We start from the raw sequence: 13,794 nt of genomic DNA, 5'->3' as shown, positions 1-13,794 counted from the left end.
AATAGAAAGCAGCTTTGAGGGCAGACTAGTTCAGCCTTACATAAAAACAGTTTCCAAATGTGCTGAACATGACACCGGCCGTGTTTGCAGAACATTTAAAAATTTTCTCCAAAGGCAGCATTTTGTCTCTGCAGTTTTTTTGCTGAGTAGTTCAGGGAGAGAGAGAGAGAGAGAAGAGAGAAAATATTTGGTTTCTTTAGGCCAGAGTGCAGGACAGAAATACTGGGGATGTACTGAAGAAGGTGAGAGAGGAAAGTTAGGTTGGTGCCTTATAATCTGGGCCCATTTCCTCCCCCCAGCTGCTTTTGTCCCAGCTGCTTTTCCGCTGTGTTGATTAGGAAACAGGCAGGAGAAGATCATCTGTCCTCCCGCCTTGATGATTGCAACTTTCAGATCAGGTCCTGTCTGCCCTGTGTAAACCCCTTCACACGCTCTCTGTTCTTACAGAGAGATCGTAACTGCTTACAGGGCCTTGGAGGGCCACCCAGCCTGACAGGCGCCCCACTCTACCCCGCACTCCTCCCTCTGCCCCTCCCCCTCTCTGCTACCCCCCCCCCCGCCCCCCATGCAGGGCTGTTCTCCTGGGGCCTTGGCCTTCCCTCACTGGGGTGTCCCCATCCAGCTCCTCCATAGGTGACCTTCCTTGTCCTTCAGGCCTTGGGTTAAATTCTGCCTCTGCCCCAGATGGCCCTTCCCTGACCCCCTACCCCGGGGAGCACCCCACGTCCCAACCTCTCCTCATCACTCTGGGGATGCAGAACCCCGGAGGTGATCACATTTCATCATTCATTTTTCCCTTCTCGCCTCCTCATCGTAACTCACAATTGTCTTATTTCCTTGTGGATTTCAGTTTCTCTCTGCCGCTGGAGTGTGAGGGGCACACCTGTCTTAGTCACTTGTGAGGAGGTAGAGGCTCAACGGCAGTGTCCTGGGGACGAATCGCGAGCCCTCCGCTCAGCAGCAGGCAAGGCCGGCTGCCCTGAGGGCTGGGGGAGCAGGAAGGCACTGGGGCTCCTGCAGTGATCCACTGCCCCCTTTCCGGCGAGGAGGTGACCACGCAGCAGGCTGGTTGCAGAGCGGCAGCCCCCAGACTCCGAGGCCAGTTCTCATCTGATCCCAACGGCTGCCTGGGGTTTGGACGGCGTGTTGCTTTGCTGGGGCCCCCGTAGCTCTGCGGTCTTTGGTAACTCAGAGCCCTGGTGAGGTGGTGAGTTTTCCTGTGGGCGATTTTCCCTGACGCCAACACCCAGGGGAATATTTGGAAGCAAGCTGGTCGAGGCTTGTGAGGTGGTTTTCTTCCCTCACCCCCAGACCTGCATCCGTCCTTGGCCACCTTTGGGCCAGATGCCACCTATGGCCCTGTTTGAAGTGGCTGAAGATTGACACCCCTGGGCACGGGGGCTGCTTTGTGGGCAGAGGGTCCTTTTCCTGCTGAGCTGGCTCTGGTCTCTCCAGGCCTGTCTCCTGGAACGTGGCCTGCTTGCAGTGGCTGTGCCCCGACTTCTCTGAGTGAGGAGGGTCCAGGTGGCCTGGGGACGATGGTGGGGGAGGGGAGTGGCGGGTGCCGGGCGTGACTCATGCCCCTCCACTCCCCCACCCTGCGCCCAGCCTTCAGCCAGTTCCCCTCAGACAACCTGATTGTCAGAAGGCGCTGACTCAGCCGCCTGAGCTTGTCCAAAAGTGAATCAGATAACACAGAGCCTGTGCTGCACCGGCTCCCCATCTTCTGGAGTCTGTCTCTCATCCTTGTAAAGTAACCAAGAGCTGGAATGCTGCTTGCCCTACCATAGTTACCCTCGTATTTTGCTTCTGTGTTTTTCCATTTGAATTCTTTTCCCCACTCCCTCCATCCTGGTCGTTTTGTGGTCTCTCCTCTTTTTCTCCCTGAACTGAGAGGCCTGCATTGCATTCGTTAAAGAGGCCCCAGATCCTGTCGATGTAACGAGGCTTCTGTTACCGTATTGATTTTTACCATTTTTAGGGGGATGCAAATCAGTATTGCATTAGGTGATGTCAATCCAGACGCTGGCGTGGAAGCCGGCGTTTTTGCTCTGGGCCAGCCTTTGTCCAGAGGCTCATGGGGACGAGGCTTCACGTTGTTCTGATTGAAGCTTCTCGTGGAATGTGAAAATATTTCAGTGCCCCAAACTATCAAAGCTGGAGCCCTTGTGTGTTCTCTGGCCCCATTTCAAGAGCTTAGTTGATTGTTAAGGAAATTCTTTGGCTATGGTTTTCTCTTAATATGGTAATGCTTTTTTTCACTTTGGCAGACTCTCTTCAGGGTATTCGACCAAGACTATTATTTATGGTTCTGACAAAGCAGTTGGGTTGTCGGGACTGAATTTGTAGGTGCCTCATCGGGAATGTCCCCTTCACTGAGGAGGGAGGGCATGCATTGCCAGTTTAGTGAGTGTGTAGCAGTGTGTTGGGGCCCAGGGTTGGCCAGCTGTGGCCTGCAGTCCAAATCCGGCCCTCCATCTGCTTTTGTAAATAAAGTTTTATTGAAACACAGCCATGCGCATTTGCTTATGTATCAGTAGAGTCTACAGCTGCTTTTGCTGGACGGCAGCAGAGTAGAGTAGTTGCGATGGAGACCACATGGCCCGTGAAGCCAAAAGTAGTTACTCTTTGGCCTTTCACAGAAAAAGTTTGCCAACCCCAGTGTGAGATGATTAACACCTCGTTCTAAAGGAGTGAAATGTGCTTGGACCAAAATATGCTCTTAAGACCCAAGTGAGGTGAAGCACGAGGTCACTACAGGGGAAAGGGCAGAGAAGCTGATCTCATTTGCTCTTATGGGGACTGTGCTTCTTTGCTGAAGAAGATGCTTCGGTCTTGCCGGATTAAGCAGAGAGAGGCCTTAGTGTTGACCATTTCTCTGTAATATCGGTAGAGAGGAATTTTGTGAATTTGAAGATGTTTTCCAAATTATTATTCAATTTTAAATCCTAATGATCTTTTAAGGTCTCGTTGGTTCATTCTTTCAGTTATTCCTTATTCATTCACGGAGTCTATAAATATTTATTGAGCAACTATTTGACCAAACACTGTGTTAGGTGCTGAGGATGTAACAGCAATGGGCAAAAGCCATGGAGCTTACGGTCTAGTGTGGGAAACAGGTAAACTGGAATAAATATGGTGGTTGGTACAATGAAGGAACAGATAGAAGAAGCAGGAGAAGGCACTGGGGCTGGGGAGACCCTGAAGGTAGTATAGGCAGAGAAGCTTATCTGAGGAGGTAACATCCAAGCTGAGACGTGGAGGACAGACAGAGCCAGCCAAGGGGAAGAGTGGGGTACCTAGAGTTGCTTAGATTTCCTTTTCTGCCCATCCTGAGGACCTGGACCTTGGGCCCAGTGCAAACTTATTTCCCGGTGAGTTTTTTAGAGCCTCCTGGTTAGCTGTGCTAAAGTGCTTCTGGTTAGCTGGTTCCTCTGCATATTGTCCATGTATCTTATTGGCCTTGGTTCTTCGGGGTTCCTGATCGTACTCTGGAAAGCTCCAATTTCTTATGTAGTCAATCTCCTGAATAGAAAAGTTGACATTTCTATATGGGAATATTTGAAATGCCAGCGTTTCTTGATGTAACTTAAAGGAGTCTAAATATCATGGTGGTGTGCATAAACAGTGAGGGGGAAGTTTGCTTCATTAACCCTTTCTCTGTTTTGTTTTTTCGTAACCATCCTCTGTTCCTTTTCTCTCTTTCCCTCCATCTCCCCCACTTCTCTTGTCTGTCCCACCTGAACATCCCCCCACCCTGGCCACCCTCCCACTCATCCCACCTCTTCCCCTCCTCCCCTCCCTGTATGTCAACCTGGGGAAGCGGATGGGGGTAACTTGATTACACCGTCCTTCCGAGTTCTGCGCGTGTTGTGATCTCGGTGCTGTGTAGCAGATCCTTCCTGGCCTGGCCTCTCGCCTCACCTGCTCACTGCAGCCACCCTCCCTGGGTTGTACCCTTGACCTTGTCATCACTGATAACCTCTACGTACTCTAATCTGAATCCCAAGCATCTCAGTCTTGGTCCACCTCCTCCTCCCCCGGTGCAGCTGCTTTATGGGCATGTGACCTGTGCCCTTACAGACCCTATGCTCAGAACGGAATCCTGCTTGAGGGTTTAATGCTCTGAGGTCTTTAATTTTATCTTTGAATTTGTGCTTTGTAAATGAAGTCTGATGAGACAGCGGAGTATGTGCTGGGGCTTAGAGCCTTGGCCTCCCACTGTTCCTTTTCCTGTTGCCTTCCTACCTCCCCAGGATGGGTTCTTGGCTTCCCTGCTCCTCTGGCCCCTGGGACCTCTGACCCCGCACAGCAATCACTGCCACCCTCCTTCCCCCAGGGAGTACAGGCATGGGGTACATACACCCCACAGCATCTTGGGCAGCGGGTGTATGATGCCACAGGTCATTCTGCCGGCAGCGAGGCAGGGCTAACTAAGCCTTTTCCACCCCATCCAGGTACCTAGTGCATCCTGGTGCCGAAGGAAGTTGCGGTGCCCTTGGGGGTGGTCCATCCTCTGTGGGTTGGGGCAGTGAGCTCTTGGGATGGGGAGAGGCCTGGCTGTACTACCCTGTCCCTGCTCGGGCACAGTGCATGGGTCTGTCCAGTAGCTGGTGAGGAGAGCACTGAGTCTGAGTCTCCTGGGTCTGCACTCACCCCATGAAAATCTTTGTGCCCCAGGGAGCGTGACGCTAAACAGCAAATAAAAACATCGGGACAGATGAAGAGAGAGCGAGAATACAGAAGAAAAAAAAAGCTTTATATTTTAGTACCTTTAATGGCACTTTCTATGCACTTTATGAACAAGGGGTCTCTATGTTTATTTTGTCCTGGGCCCTGCAAATTATGTAGCAGATCTGTGGTTCATCTGGGTCCACCCATCTGCTCACATTTCCCTGTCCCTCAGCCCCTCGTGGGCTCACTTCCCTCCTTCCCCGGGCGGGATCCCTGTGTCTCAGGCAAGTCTTAGCTGCTAACATCCCCCTGAACTCTGTGGTCTAGTTTGCTGTTCCTTAGGAAGCACGCAAGTTCAATGGCACTGCTTCTTGCTGTGTATGGGGGACGCGCACGGGAGACGTGCTCTTTTCCCCCACTGCATATTTTTTAAAGAAAATGAAAGGTTAGCATAACTGTTTCCAGAAGACACATTGAATCACTTAGTTGAGTCTCAGCCAGTTGCTGCAACATTAAGCTTTGAAGCAAACTTCATCCAACACACAACACCAGCCTGCAAGCCCCAGCCTCTTGAAAGCGGTGTGCTGGGCGGCTGGCGGATACAGTGGCTTCTGCAGATTCAGCAACAAAAATATTTTTGTAACAGGAGCAGTTTATACTTTGCAAGGAAGAGAAAGAAGTAGTTGACTTGCCTCATGAGGTTAAAAGAAAGTTGCCAATTTTTCTTTTAGTTTTATTTGTTCGTTTTATTGCTCTTCTCTCCAAGCTTTAGTGAATGAGGTTGCAACGAGAGGAGCGCTCAAGGGCTTTTAGGCCAAACCCAGGGTGGCCAGAAGCTGAAATGTTGATGGATCACTGTTTTTAGGTCCGCTCTAGATGATTTCTGGCTGAGCCAGCGTCTGGAGAATTCCAGGAATCCCCTTTCCTCTTGCGGCTGTAAGAGTTTGCAGGGATCATCTGACCTCTTTGCGAAGTTGTATGAAAAGAGATTTATTAAGGACTCTGGTGCTTGTTTTTTTTCTTGTTTTAAAAAAAAGTAAATTTATTTATTTACTTATTTGTATTTATTTGGGGCTGTGTTGGGTCTTCGTTGCTGCGCACGGGCTTTGTCTAGTTGCGGTGAGCAGGGGCTACTGCTCGCCTCGATGCAGGGCGCGGGCTTCTCACTGCGGCGGCTTCTCTTTGTTGCAGAGCACAGGCTCTAGGCGCGCGGGCTTCAGTAGTTGTGGCTCGTGGGCTCTAGAGTGCAGGCTTCAGTAGTTGTGGCGCACGGGCTTAGTTGCTTTGTGGCATGTGGGATCTTCCCGGCCTAGGACTCGAACCTGTGTCTCCTGCAATGGCAGGCGGATTCTTAACCACTGCGCCACCAGGGAAGTACGTCTGGTGCTTGTTTTGATCTCACCAATTTAACCGTTGTCTGCTAATAGGTTTTTTTGTTTTTGTTTTTGTTTTTGTTTTTTGAAATCTACCAGGTCTTCTGGAAAGATCCCTAATTGTCAGAGCTGGGATGACTTTGGACATCACCAGGCTCGACTCCCTTATTTTAGAAGTGATAAAACTGAGACCCAGAGAAGTCTGTCAAGTGGCCCAAGGTCAGAGTGAGTTAATACAGATGTCCTGCTCCCTGGGGCTGTGTGCTCCCAGTCTACGCGGAGGCTGAGGTGGTGCTGTGTGCGTGTTTTGTCTGTGTCTTCACTCTGCACCACCCTTTGGGATGCTGGAGGATAAGCCCATAGCAAGTCATCAGCCAGGGCCCTTTTCTTCCCTGTGGGAATCAGCAGTTGTGATGCCCCTTCAGGGGGAGCCCAGGCCACACAGCGAGCCCGTGAAGCAGGCAGTGCCACACAGCCGGGGCTTGTCTGAGGGCAACACCGTGGCCTGGGCCCTCACCCTGAGGACGTGTGACCCTGGCTTCCTCTGGCTGGCCTCTGCTCTGATTTCCTTCAGCTCCCTGGCCCTGTTGTGTGTCATCTCTGCTCCTGTCTCCTGCCCCTGCCCCGTGGCAAGGTGTGGCACAGAGAGGCTCTTTTTTGGTGGCTGTCTGTGCACCCTGAGCATCTGGGCAGTGAGCACTGGTGAGAACACCTGGGCTCTCGGTACCACCACCACCAGCTGCAGGACCGTCGGTCCCCTGGTGAGCGGAACGGGCACTATGCCCGTCCCATCTGCCCATGGGACAGAGCACAAGGCATGTAGGGCATGCGAATAAGAGGGAGGTTTGTCTACACTGATGAGGCTCTGCTCGGACCACTTGTATTTCACGCTGACTGCCCTGGAAATGTGTGACCATTGCTTTCCTTTGAAGCGGACTTCTCCTCTTGCTCCCCACCGCCAAAAAAAAAAAACCTGCATGAAGGAATATACACTTACAGCTGCTTCCAGACACGTATTAGGATTACCACTGTAAAAGGAACCATTTTTTCCTAAGCTTCGGTGGACTCTGATGGTGGCCCAGCATGCAGCCCTTCTCCTCCCTGCTGGCACAGCCCTGAGTTTGTTTTAGGTCCACTCCTGACTCCCCCCATTCCTAACTCAGGCAAATCCTGAGGGGCTAAGGCAGTCACCAGGGCTGTGATCCCCCCCGCCTAAGGGTGATTGAGGATAACCTTAGGACCAGACAGCGGCTGATGACCCACAAGGAAGAATGTGCTGGGCCCTTCTGGATTCTTAGCTCTTCTGAAGAGACACACAAGGGAGAAAAGAGTCTATTACTTCCAGTGGGCATTGCTACATCTTTATGTCGTGCCTGGAATGATGGTGGCCCTCTTGTGACCATGAGCCCAGGCTGCCGTTGATCAGATGGAAAGAAGGCAGGAGCTTCTTCTTGACGTTGTCCTTGAGCCTTTGAAGAGATCAGCCCTGCCATCACGCCCTTGAGCAGGTGGATGTTTACTCCATTTTGCATTGGGTTTTTTGTTACTTGCAGCTGAAAAACAAACAAACAAACCCTAACTGATGCACCCAGATCATTTTTAGTGTTGCTCTATATTTAGCCTTTATGGAAGATTCTAGGCTGAGCTGCCCTTGGGGAGGGAGATGGATTTTATCTCTTTTTACCGCTGTGTGTTCTGCTGGCTTGTGTGTTTCCCCCCACCATCAGACAGTAAGCCTGGAGGGCACGGGTGGGTTTCGTTGATCTTTCATGTTCCCAGTGCCAGGCCCGTCCTCAGTGAATGCTTGTTGAGAAAGTTCTCTTTCATGTAGGCAGCGTTTTGTGGGAGCGGTGATGCCAGGCCTGCTGGTTGTTGTTTGTTTGTTTGTTGGCATCTAAACGAACGGTAAGAGCCTTCTTTAATCGTGCTACTCACCAACCTCTTCCAGGTTTTAGCAGTAAATCTATCACACAATTAGTATCCCGCCTACGGCTCGTAGGTAGTGGTTTAACTCGGACATGGAGTCCACACGCAGGACTCTGACACCCTCGTCTGGGCTGTCTCCATCGACCTGGCTGGCATGGCCGACGACCCGGTTGTTCTCGGGATCCGTGTTCCCTTCCAGCCCCTCTTGTTGACTCTGCTGTGAGGCCGGCATGTAGCACAAGTGAGTCACTTGCGAACCAAGGATGATGTGCCTTTCAACCTGGACGTCCCCTCTTTCCCACTGGCCTCCCAGGCTCCTCCCTCCCATGAACAAGAGCATGACCTTGAGAACGGGCAGTGTGATGGACTCACTTTGGGACGCCCCTCGTCCTGGAGGGATCGGGACAACGTGAGCTACGCGCTCTCCTGGAGGGGCGCGAGGGCTCCTGCTCAGCTCTGATCCGGGGCCTCGGGGTTGAGCTTCTGCCACGTTCAAGCTCCCCATCCCGGCTTTGCTGTGTACCCGACTTGCATGTCACCCTCCCTCCCCGCCAGTGGTTGGAGAATCTGGAGACAAGGAACAGGAGCCGCACGCCCCATTCTTCCTCCTTCCCACTCTTGCTCCTCCCGGCGGCCGAGTGGAGGATGGATGTCTGCGCCTTTACTTCGTAGGCGTGTTGCGAGGCTCCTGCGAGATGCTGAGATGTGGGCTGTTAGGAGAGGGTTGGGCATCTCCAAGATGGCCTGTGGCTGGGCCGCTTCACAGGGAGGCTCAGACAGAGTGTCTGCCGCAGGGAGCCTGGAGCCGGCTTTGATGTGGGCGGCCTGGGAACCAGCCTGCGGACAGCAGCGTGGGGTTAAACCAGGAACGGGTGGCCCCAGGGTTTCCCATCCGCAGGTCAAGGCCGAGGCGTGCCTTGGCGCTTCCAGCCGTATCTGCTTTTCATCTCCCCCCCGAGTCCCCCCGTGGAGCGTGTGTCTAGACAGCTGTGGAATAAAACGCTCAATTGCCGAATAGGAATTTGGCCAGCAGAGGTATAGCTGCGCCGAGCAGACAGGCCCAAGGTGAGGAGGGAGGCTGAGAATGAGCCCCACTTGGATCTGGAGCAGGCTGGAGAGCCTGATGCTTGTGCGGCCCACTGGCACCTGCGGGAAACAGGAGCCAAATGGCCCCCAAAAGGCATTTTGACCTCATGAAGGGCTGTAAATCTGGCCTGGCCCACATCTCTGCCCCACGTCACTCTCTTGCAAAGATTTCTGCCTACAATTAGAATTCACGTTAACACCTACAAGGAGTGAAGGTCTGGGAGGTGGGAGACCTGTTCTCTCGTTTAGCCAGACTGCTCGTGAGCTGTGAGGAGTCACTCCCTCTCTGAGCCTCAGTTTCCACATCTGTAAGATGGGAGGAAACATGCCCTAACTGCCAAGGGGGTCATGAAAGTGCTTTGTCACCTGGGAGGTAAAATGTCACCTGTGTCATTCCTTTCACATCAGTCCAAGCTTCATAGTCTAAGAATCCCCCTTGATATGTGTCCACTTGCTTATTTCTGTCTTACGATTGTCCTTTAGAATCTAGGAGATGTTTGAGTGAATAAAAACTTAAACAAGGTGACACTTGGTGTTGCCATCTGTGCAGGTTTGGCTAAATGACCACTTGTGATCTGAATTTCTTCCCCTTGTGTTGAAGTGAGGATTGGTCCTCGGGGAGACTCTGGGCTCCTATCACTGGTGTCCACTTGTCCAAGCCTGCATGGTCACTACAGTGTGGTGACTTCACTGCGCTGGAGCCAAGCTCATCCACAGGCTTCTCTGGGCCCCGTTACTGGCCACAGGCCTGTTCCTCCCCAGTGAGTGCAGCCAGCCGAGTGACAGGCCCTGGGTGTTCTCCTTCCCTCCTGGGGGTCTCTCCCCTCCGTCCTCACAGCTTCTGCCCCGCAAGAGCGTGTGCCTCCTTTTCCCATCCCCTAGGCCTGAGCTCAGACTTGGAAGAGGGGAGTTCCAGGGAGCGCTGTCTTTGGGCCCCTGTGCCTTCTAAACCCCCTGAGACGCAGGGGCCTGGGTCTGGCCCCCTTCCTAGGGGGTGGAGGTGGAGGAGTTACAGGGCAGGACTCCGCAGTGAGTCCTGCCCTGTAACTTTCTGATGTGGTTCTCGGATTGTGGCTGAGCTGATGTGGGCTGGGCCCGCCTTTCTGTGTTTGAACTTGAACTCTTGCCTTGAAGCTGGTGAAGAGCAACTGTAATCTTGGGCAGCCTGGCAAACCCAGCCCAGGAGCCTTCGCCACTGTGTCCCCTTGCCCACCCCCCAAGCCCAGCCCTGGAAGCAGTCCCTGGGCCCTGAAGGAGTGGTAGTGTCCCTGGCAGGCCTCCCCCAGAGTGGCCAGTGCTCATCACTGGCCCTGACTCCTGCCCACCCACCCGCTGTGGCTACTGGATGAAGTCATTCCTGGCAGGGGCGGCTGGCACGGGCCCAGGGTAAACAGGCCATGCTGAGCTTGTTGGCGTGCTTCTGGATGAGCTCGGGGAGTGGGGACTGCAGGCTGCCCCCTCCAGAGCAGTACCACACACGCCAGCCTCAGGTGACCGCAAGGGCAAAGTGTCACTGTCAGGGCAGGCCTGTGCCACCAGCCTCCTCCTAGGTGGAGGGCTGGGTGACACGCGCTACTCTGTGGGAGTTTCGTTGGTGGGGTCTCCCCCGCTGAGTCTGCACAGACCCTGATATTAATAACAATACCCAACACACCTGATGCTTACGTGTCCCAATTATAGGACGCTTAACTGAGCCAGGTTCTCTTCAAAGAGCCGTTCAGGTCTCAAGTCGCTTAATTCTCACAACACACCAATGAGATAAGTGTGCTGCGTTATTCCCATTTTTCCAGATGAGAACACTGAGGACCAGAGTGGCTGTAAGCTCGGGCCAGGAACTAATCAGGCCGCCTGGTCCCAGGTCTGTGCTCTTCACTGTGGTGCTCTTCTAGGCTTCTCAGTACCTGTGATCTGAGGGGCATCCTTTCTCATGCAGCCCCTTAAAGTTTTAGGTCTTGGATCCCTTCTTCAATATCCCTTCTTCCTCCTTGAGTTTTCTGACCCAGCTTGTTCCTGACCAGCATCTTCCTTATTTGGGGTCAGAGGGGGTTCTTTGTGACTCAGTACCTTGTGGTGGATGAGAGTCTGGGTTCGGGGTTGCACTATTAAATCCCTGGCCGGTCTCAAGTCATCCAGTTGCTTGGAGTCTCAGTTTCTTCATCTGTTAAATGGGCCCAGTGATCTCCCCATCTCATCAGCTGGTGTCTGCTTCATCCCTGGCGAAGGATGTGCTAAGTAACTGCTGGTTTCCACCCCCTGCACCCTCCCAACCTCCTCTCCTCTTTCCTTCTTTTTCGAGGTAGACGAACATGAGGACTCTTACCTCGCAATTAGCACTAGGCCTGGGCCAGCTCTTTGCCTTCTGGGCTGGTCCACACTGTTCAGAGCAGCTGCTCATTTTGTCTCAGGAAACAAAGGAGAAAGGAACTCGGCGGTTTGCCTGGCTCCAGGGAGGAACGGAGGGAAGAGAGCTTAGAGCCTTCTCAGACGGAAGCCCAGCTCTCAGCCCTAGTGACGAGAGCTGGCTTTATTTTGTCCAGTTTGGGTTTGAAGAGTAGTTTGGGGCTTCTGACTCTGCCTGGCCTTCACAGGGCACTGGGGATCAACCAGGCTTTGTTGGGTTTATCAGCCCGCCAGGGACGGGAGCAGAGGGGGTTGATGGAAGGCCCTTCCGGGCAAGGAGAGAGCCCACCTCTTGGGTCTTGGCATCTCGGGGCCCTGGATGCCTTGTTGCCCCCAGCCCCACCCCTGCCCCTCCCCAGGATTGCATGTGCTTAGCACAGAGATGCACCGGACGGAGTCAGGGCAGCTGCAAGCCCACAGAGCTCCTGATTCTTTAGAACCCAGGAGGGACGTGCCTGTGATAAGTGGGGGCAGATCCACCCTTTCCCCTCCCCCCAGGGGTGTGGGCTCTGGATCCTTCCCTGTGGCTCTCTAAGAGTGCTGCAGTCAGGCTTGCCCCCAGTCCTAAACTTGTCCCCCTCTGTCTCCTGGCCTCCGGGTTTCAGAGCAAGTCTGTGCTGATAGCTTCAAGATGTGCTGAGACCCTGAGTTGGCCTCCAGTATCCGTCCCACATCTTCCTTGGTGTGTGGCAGCGGCAGTGCTCACTTGACTTGGAGCAACTTACAAGGAGGCACTGATTATCTTGGGTGGGCGGGAAGATAGTCCTCAGCCGGGAAGGGATGCTAGGCCTGACCTCGGTTTCCTGCAAGGCCTGGTGAGTATGAGCGGTGTCTCTTGCTTGGCATTCCACGACATCTGTGCGTTTATCCGTTCTGTTCACTTAACCAAATGCAGCAGCGCCAACCTTGTGTTTCCAGGGAAAGCTGCCCGTGCTACTGCTCGGCCGCTCCTCGGAGCTGCGGCCCGGGGAGTTTGTGGTGGCCATCGGAAGCCCGTTTTCCCTTCAAAACACTGTCACCACGGGGATCGTCAGCACCACCCAGCGAGGCGGCAAAGAGCTGGGGCTCCGGAACTCGGACATGGACTACATCCAGACAGACGCCATCATCAACGTGAGCCCTCTCTGCTGCAGGGTCGGGTGGGGTTTTGGAGAGCTGGGCTGGGCTTAGGAACCAGGGCTAGAGTCAGGATCCTCAAGGTGCTTTCAAGGATCCCCTAAAGCAGGTGAGGCAGAGGGCTGGTCCTCAGCCTGTTGGCAATCTCCAGGGACTCCTGTGACGGGAACTTGAGATTTGCCAAAGTTTGCAGCCCGGAGGAGCTCTCCATGCCCCCTGCCGCCCTGCCCCAGGGTCAGCCACCCCTGGATGGAGCTGCTTGTTCAACTTTGTGGCAGGAGGGATGCTCACCTCAGCACAGGCTCTGTAGCCCCCAGAGGAGTTTGCATTGCCTTGTGAGGGGGGGGGGCGCAGTCTGTGTATCAGGCCTACCCATTCAATGTCTAATGAGGTCAAGGATTATCACACACAATCTCATCAATAGAATCTTTTTTAAGTCACATTTTTCCACTTCAGCTGTTTCCCTATAGGATTAACGTTTCTAAAAAGCACTTTCCCCTACATCTATCTAATAAATAAGAAACACAGCGTGTTTTGTGCACTCGCTGCCTCTGGTAGGCTTTATTCCCAAACTTTCTTGTGATCTTCATGAAGCAATGGAAATAGAGCAAACCATGTGGATTTCCAGACCAAGCAGCAAAGTAGGGGTCACATAGATGTAGGGGGGGCGGTTTTGAAGATTTGAAATACTGTGATACTGGAGCAAGTGGGCAGCCAGCCTATTGCCAAGACAAGGAAGATGTGTTGGGTGTTTTGGGAATTTGTAGTTGGCCTCTGGGATTCAGAGCAAAAAAAAAAAAAAAAAAAAAATCTATCCATCTACCTATCTATCTATATCTATATATATATCCCATTTATGGCACATCTAAAACTTTCTGAAAATTGTTTAAGGTCCTTTTTTTCCCAGAAAAATATTGGGTAGACAGGAAAAAAACTCTGGCAAGAACTTGCACTCAGGGACCTGCCAGGCAGGGAAGTAGATTGGACCATGTAATGACATAAACTCATAACCTTTTAATTTTTGCTTAATTTCAGTATGGAAACTCCGGAGGCCCATTAGTAAACCTGGTAAGGCCTTTTAAAAATCTGTGTACATGTCTTTTTTTTTCCTTTTGGTTTCTTTTCAGACATGAACTTGCCAAAGCACATTATCTAATTCTTTTAAAGTGAAATCTGTGACTGTACTGTACCTTGCAAATTACTCTTCTTATCTTTTCTG

The 13,794-nt window shown here is 52.6% G+C and overlaps 1 protein-coding gene across 1 annotated transcript in view; it reads left to right on the top strand.

Moving 5' to 3' along the window:
* Positions 1–13,794, top strand: part of HTRA1 (HtrA serine peptidase 1) — a 55,934-nt gene that overhangs the window by 36,541 nt on the left and 5,599 nt on the right. Inside the window, exons 4-5 of the mRNA XM_061186386.1 lie at positions 12,378–12,572; positions 13,611–13,643. Of these exons, the coding sequence (XP_061042369.1) occupies positions 12,378–12,572; positions 13,611–13,643 (228 nt within the window). The remainder of the gene's footprint in view (positions 1–12,377; positions 12,573–13,610; positions 13,644–13,794) is intronic.

This window comes from Eubalaena glacialis, chromosome 1 (genome assembly GCF_028564815.1).
Source record: "Eubalaena glacialis isolate mEubGla1 chromosome 1, mEubGla1.1.hap2.+ XY, whole genome shotgun sequence".
NCBI classification, from domain to species: domain Eukaryota; kingdom Metazoa; phylum Chordata; class Mammalia; order Artiodactyla; family Balaenidae; genus Eubalaena; species Eubalaena glacialis.
The sequence above is the reverse complement of the archived record's forward strand: the minus strand, read 5'-3'. Positions and strand labels throughout refer to the sequence as shown.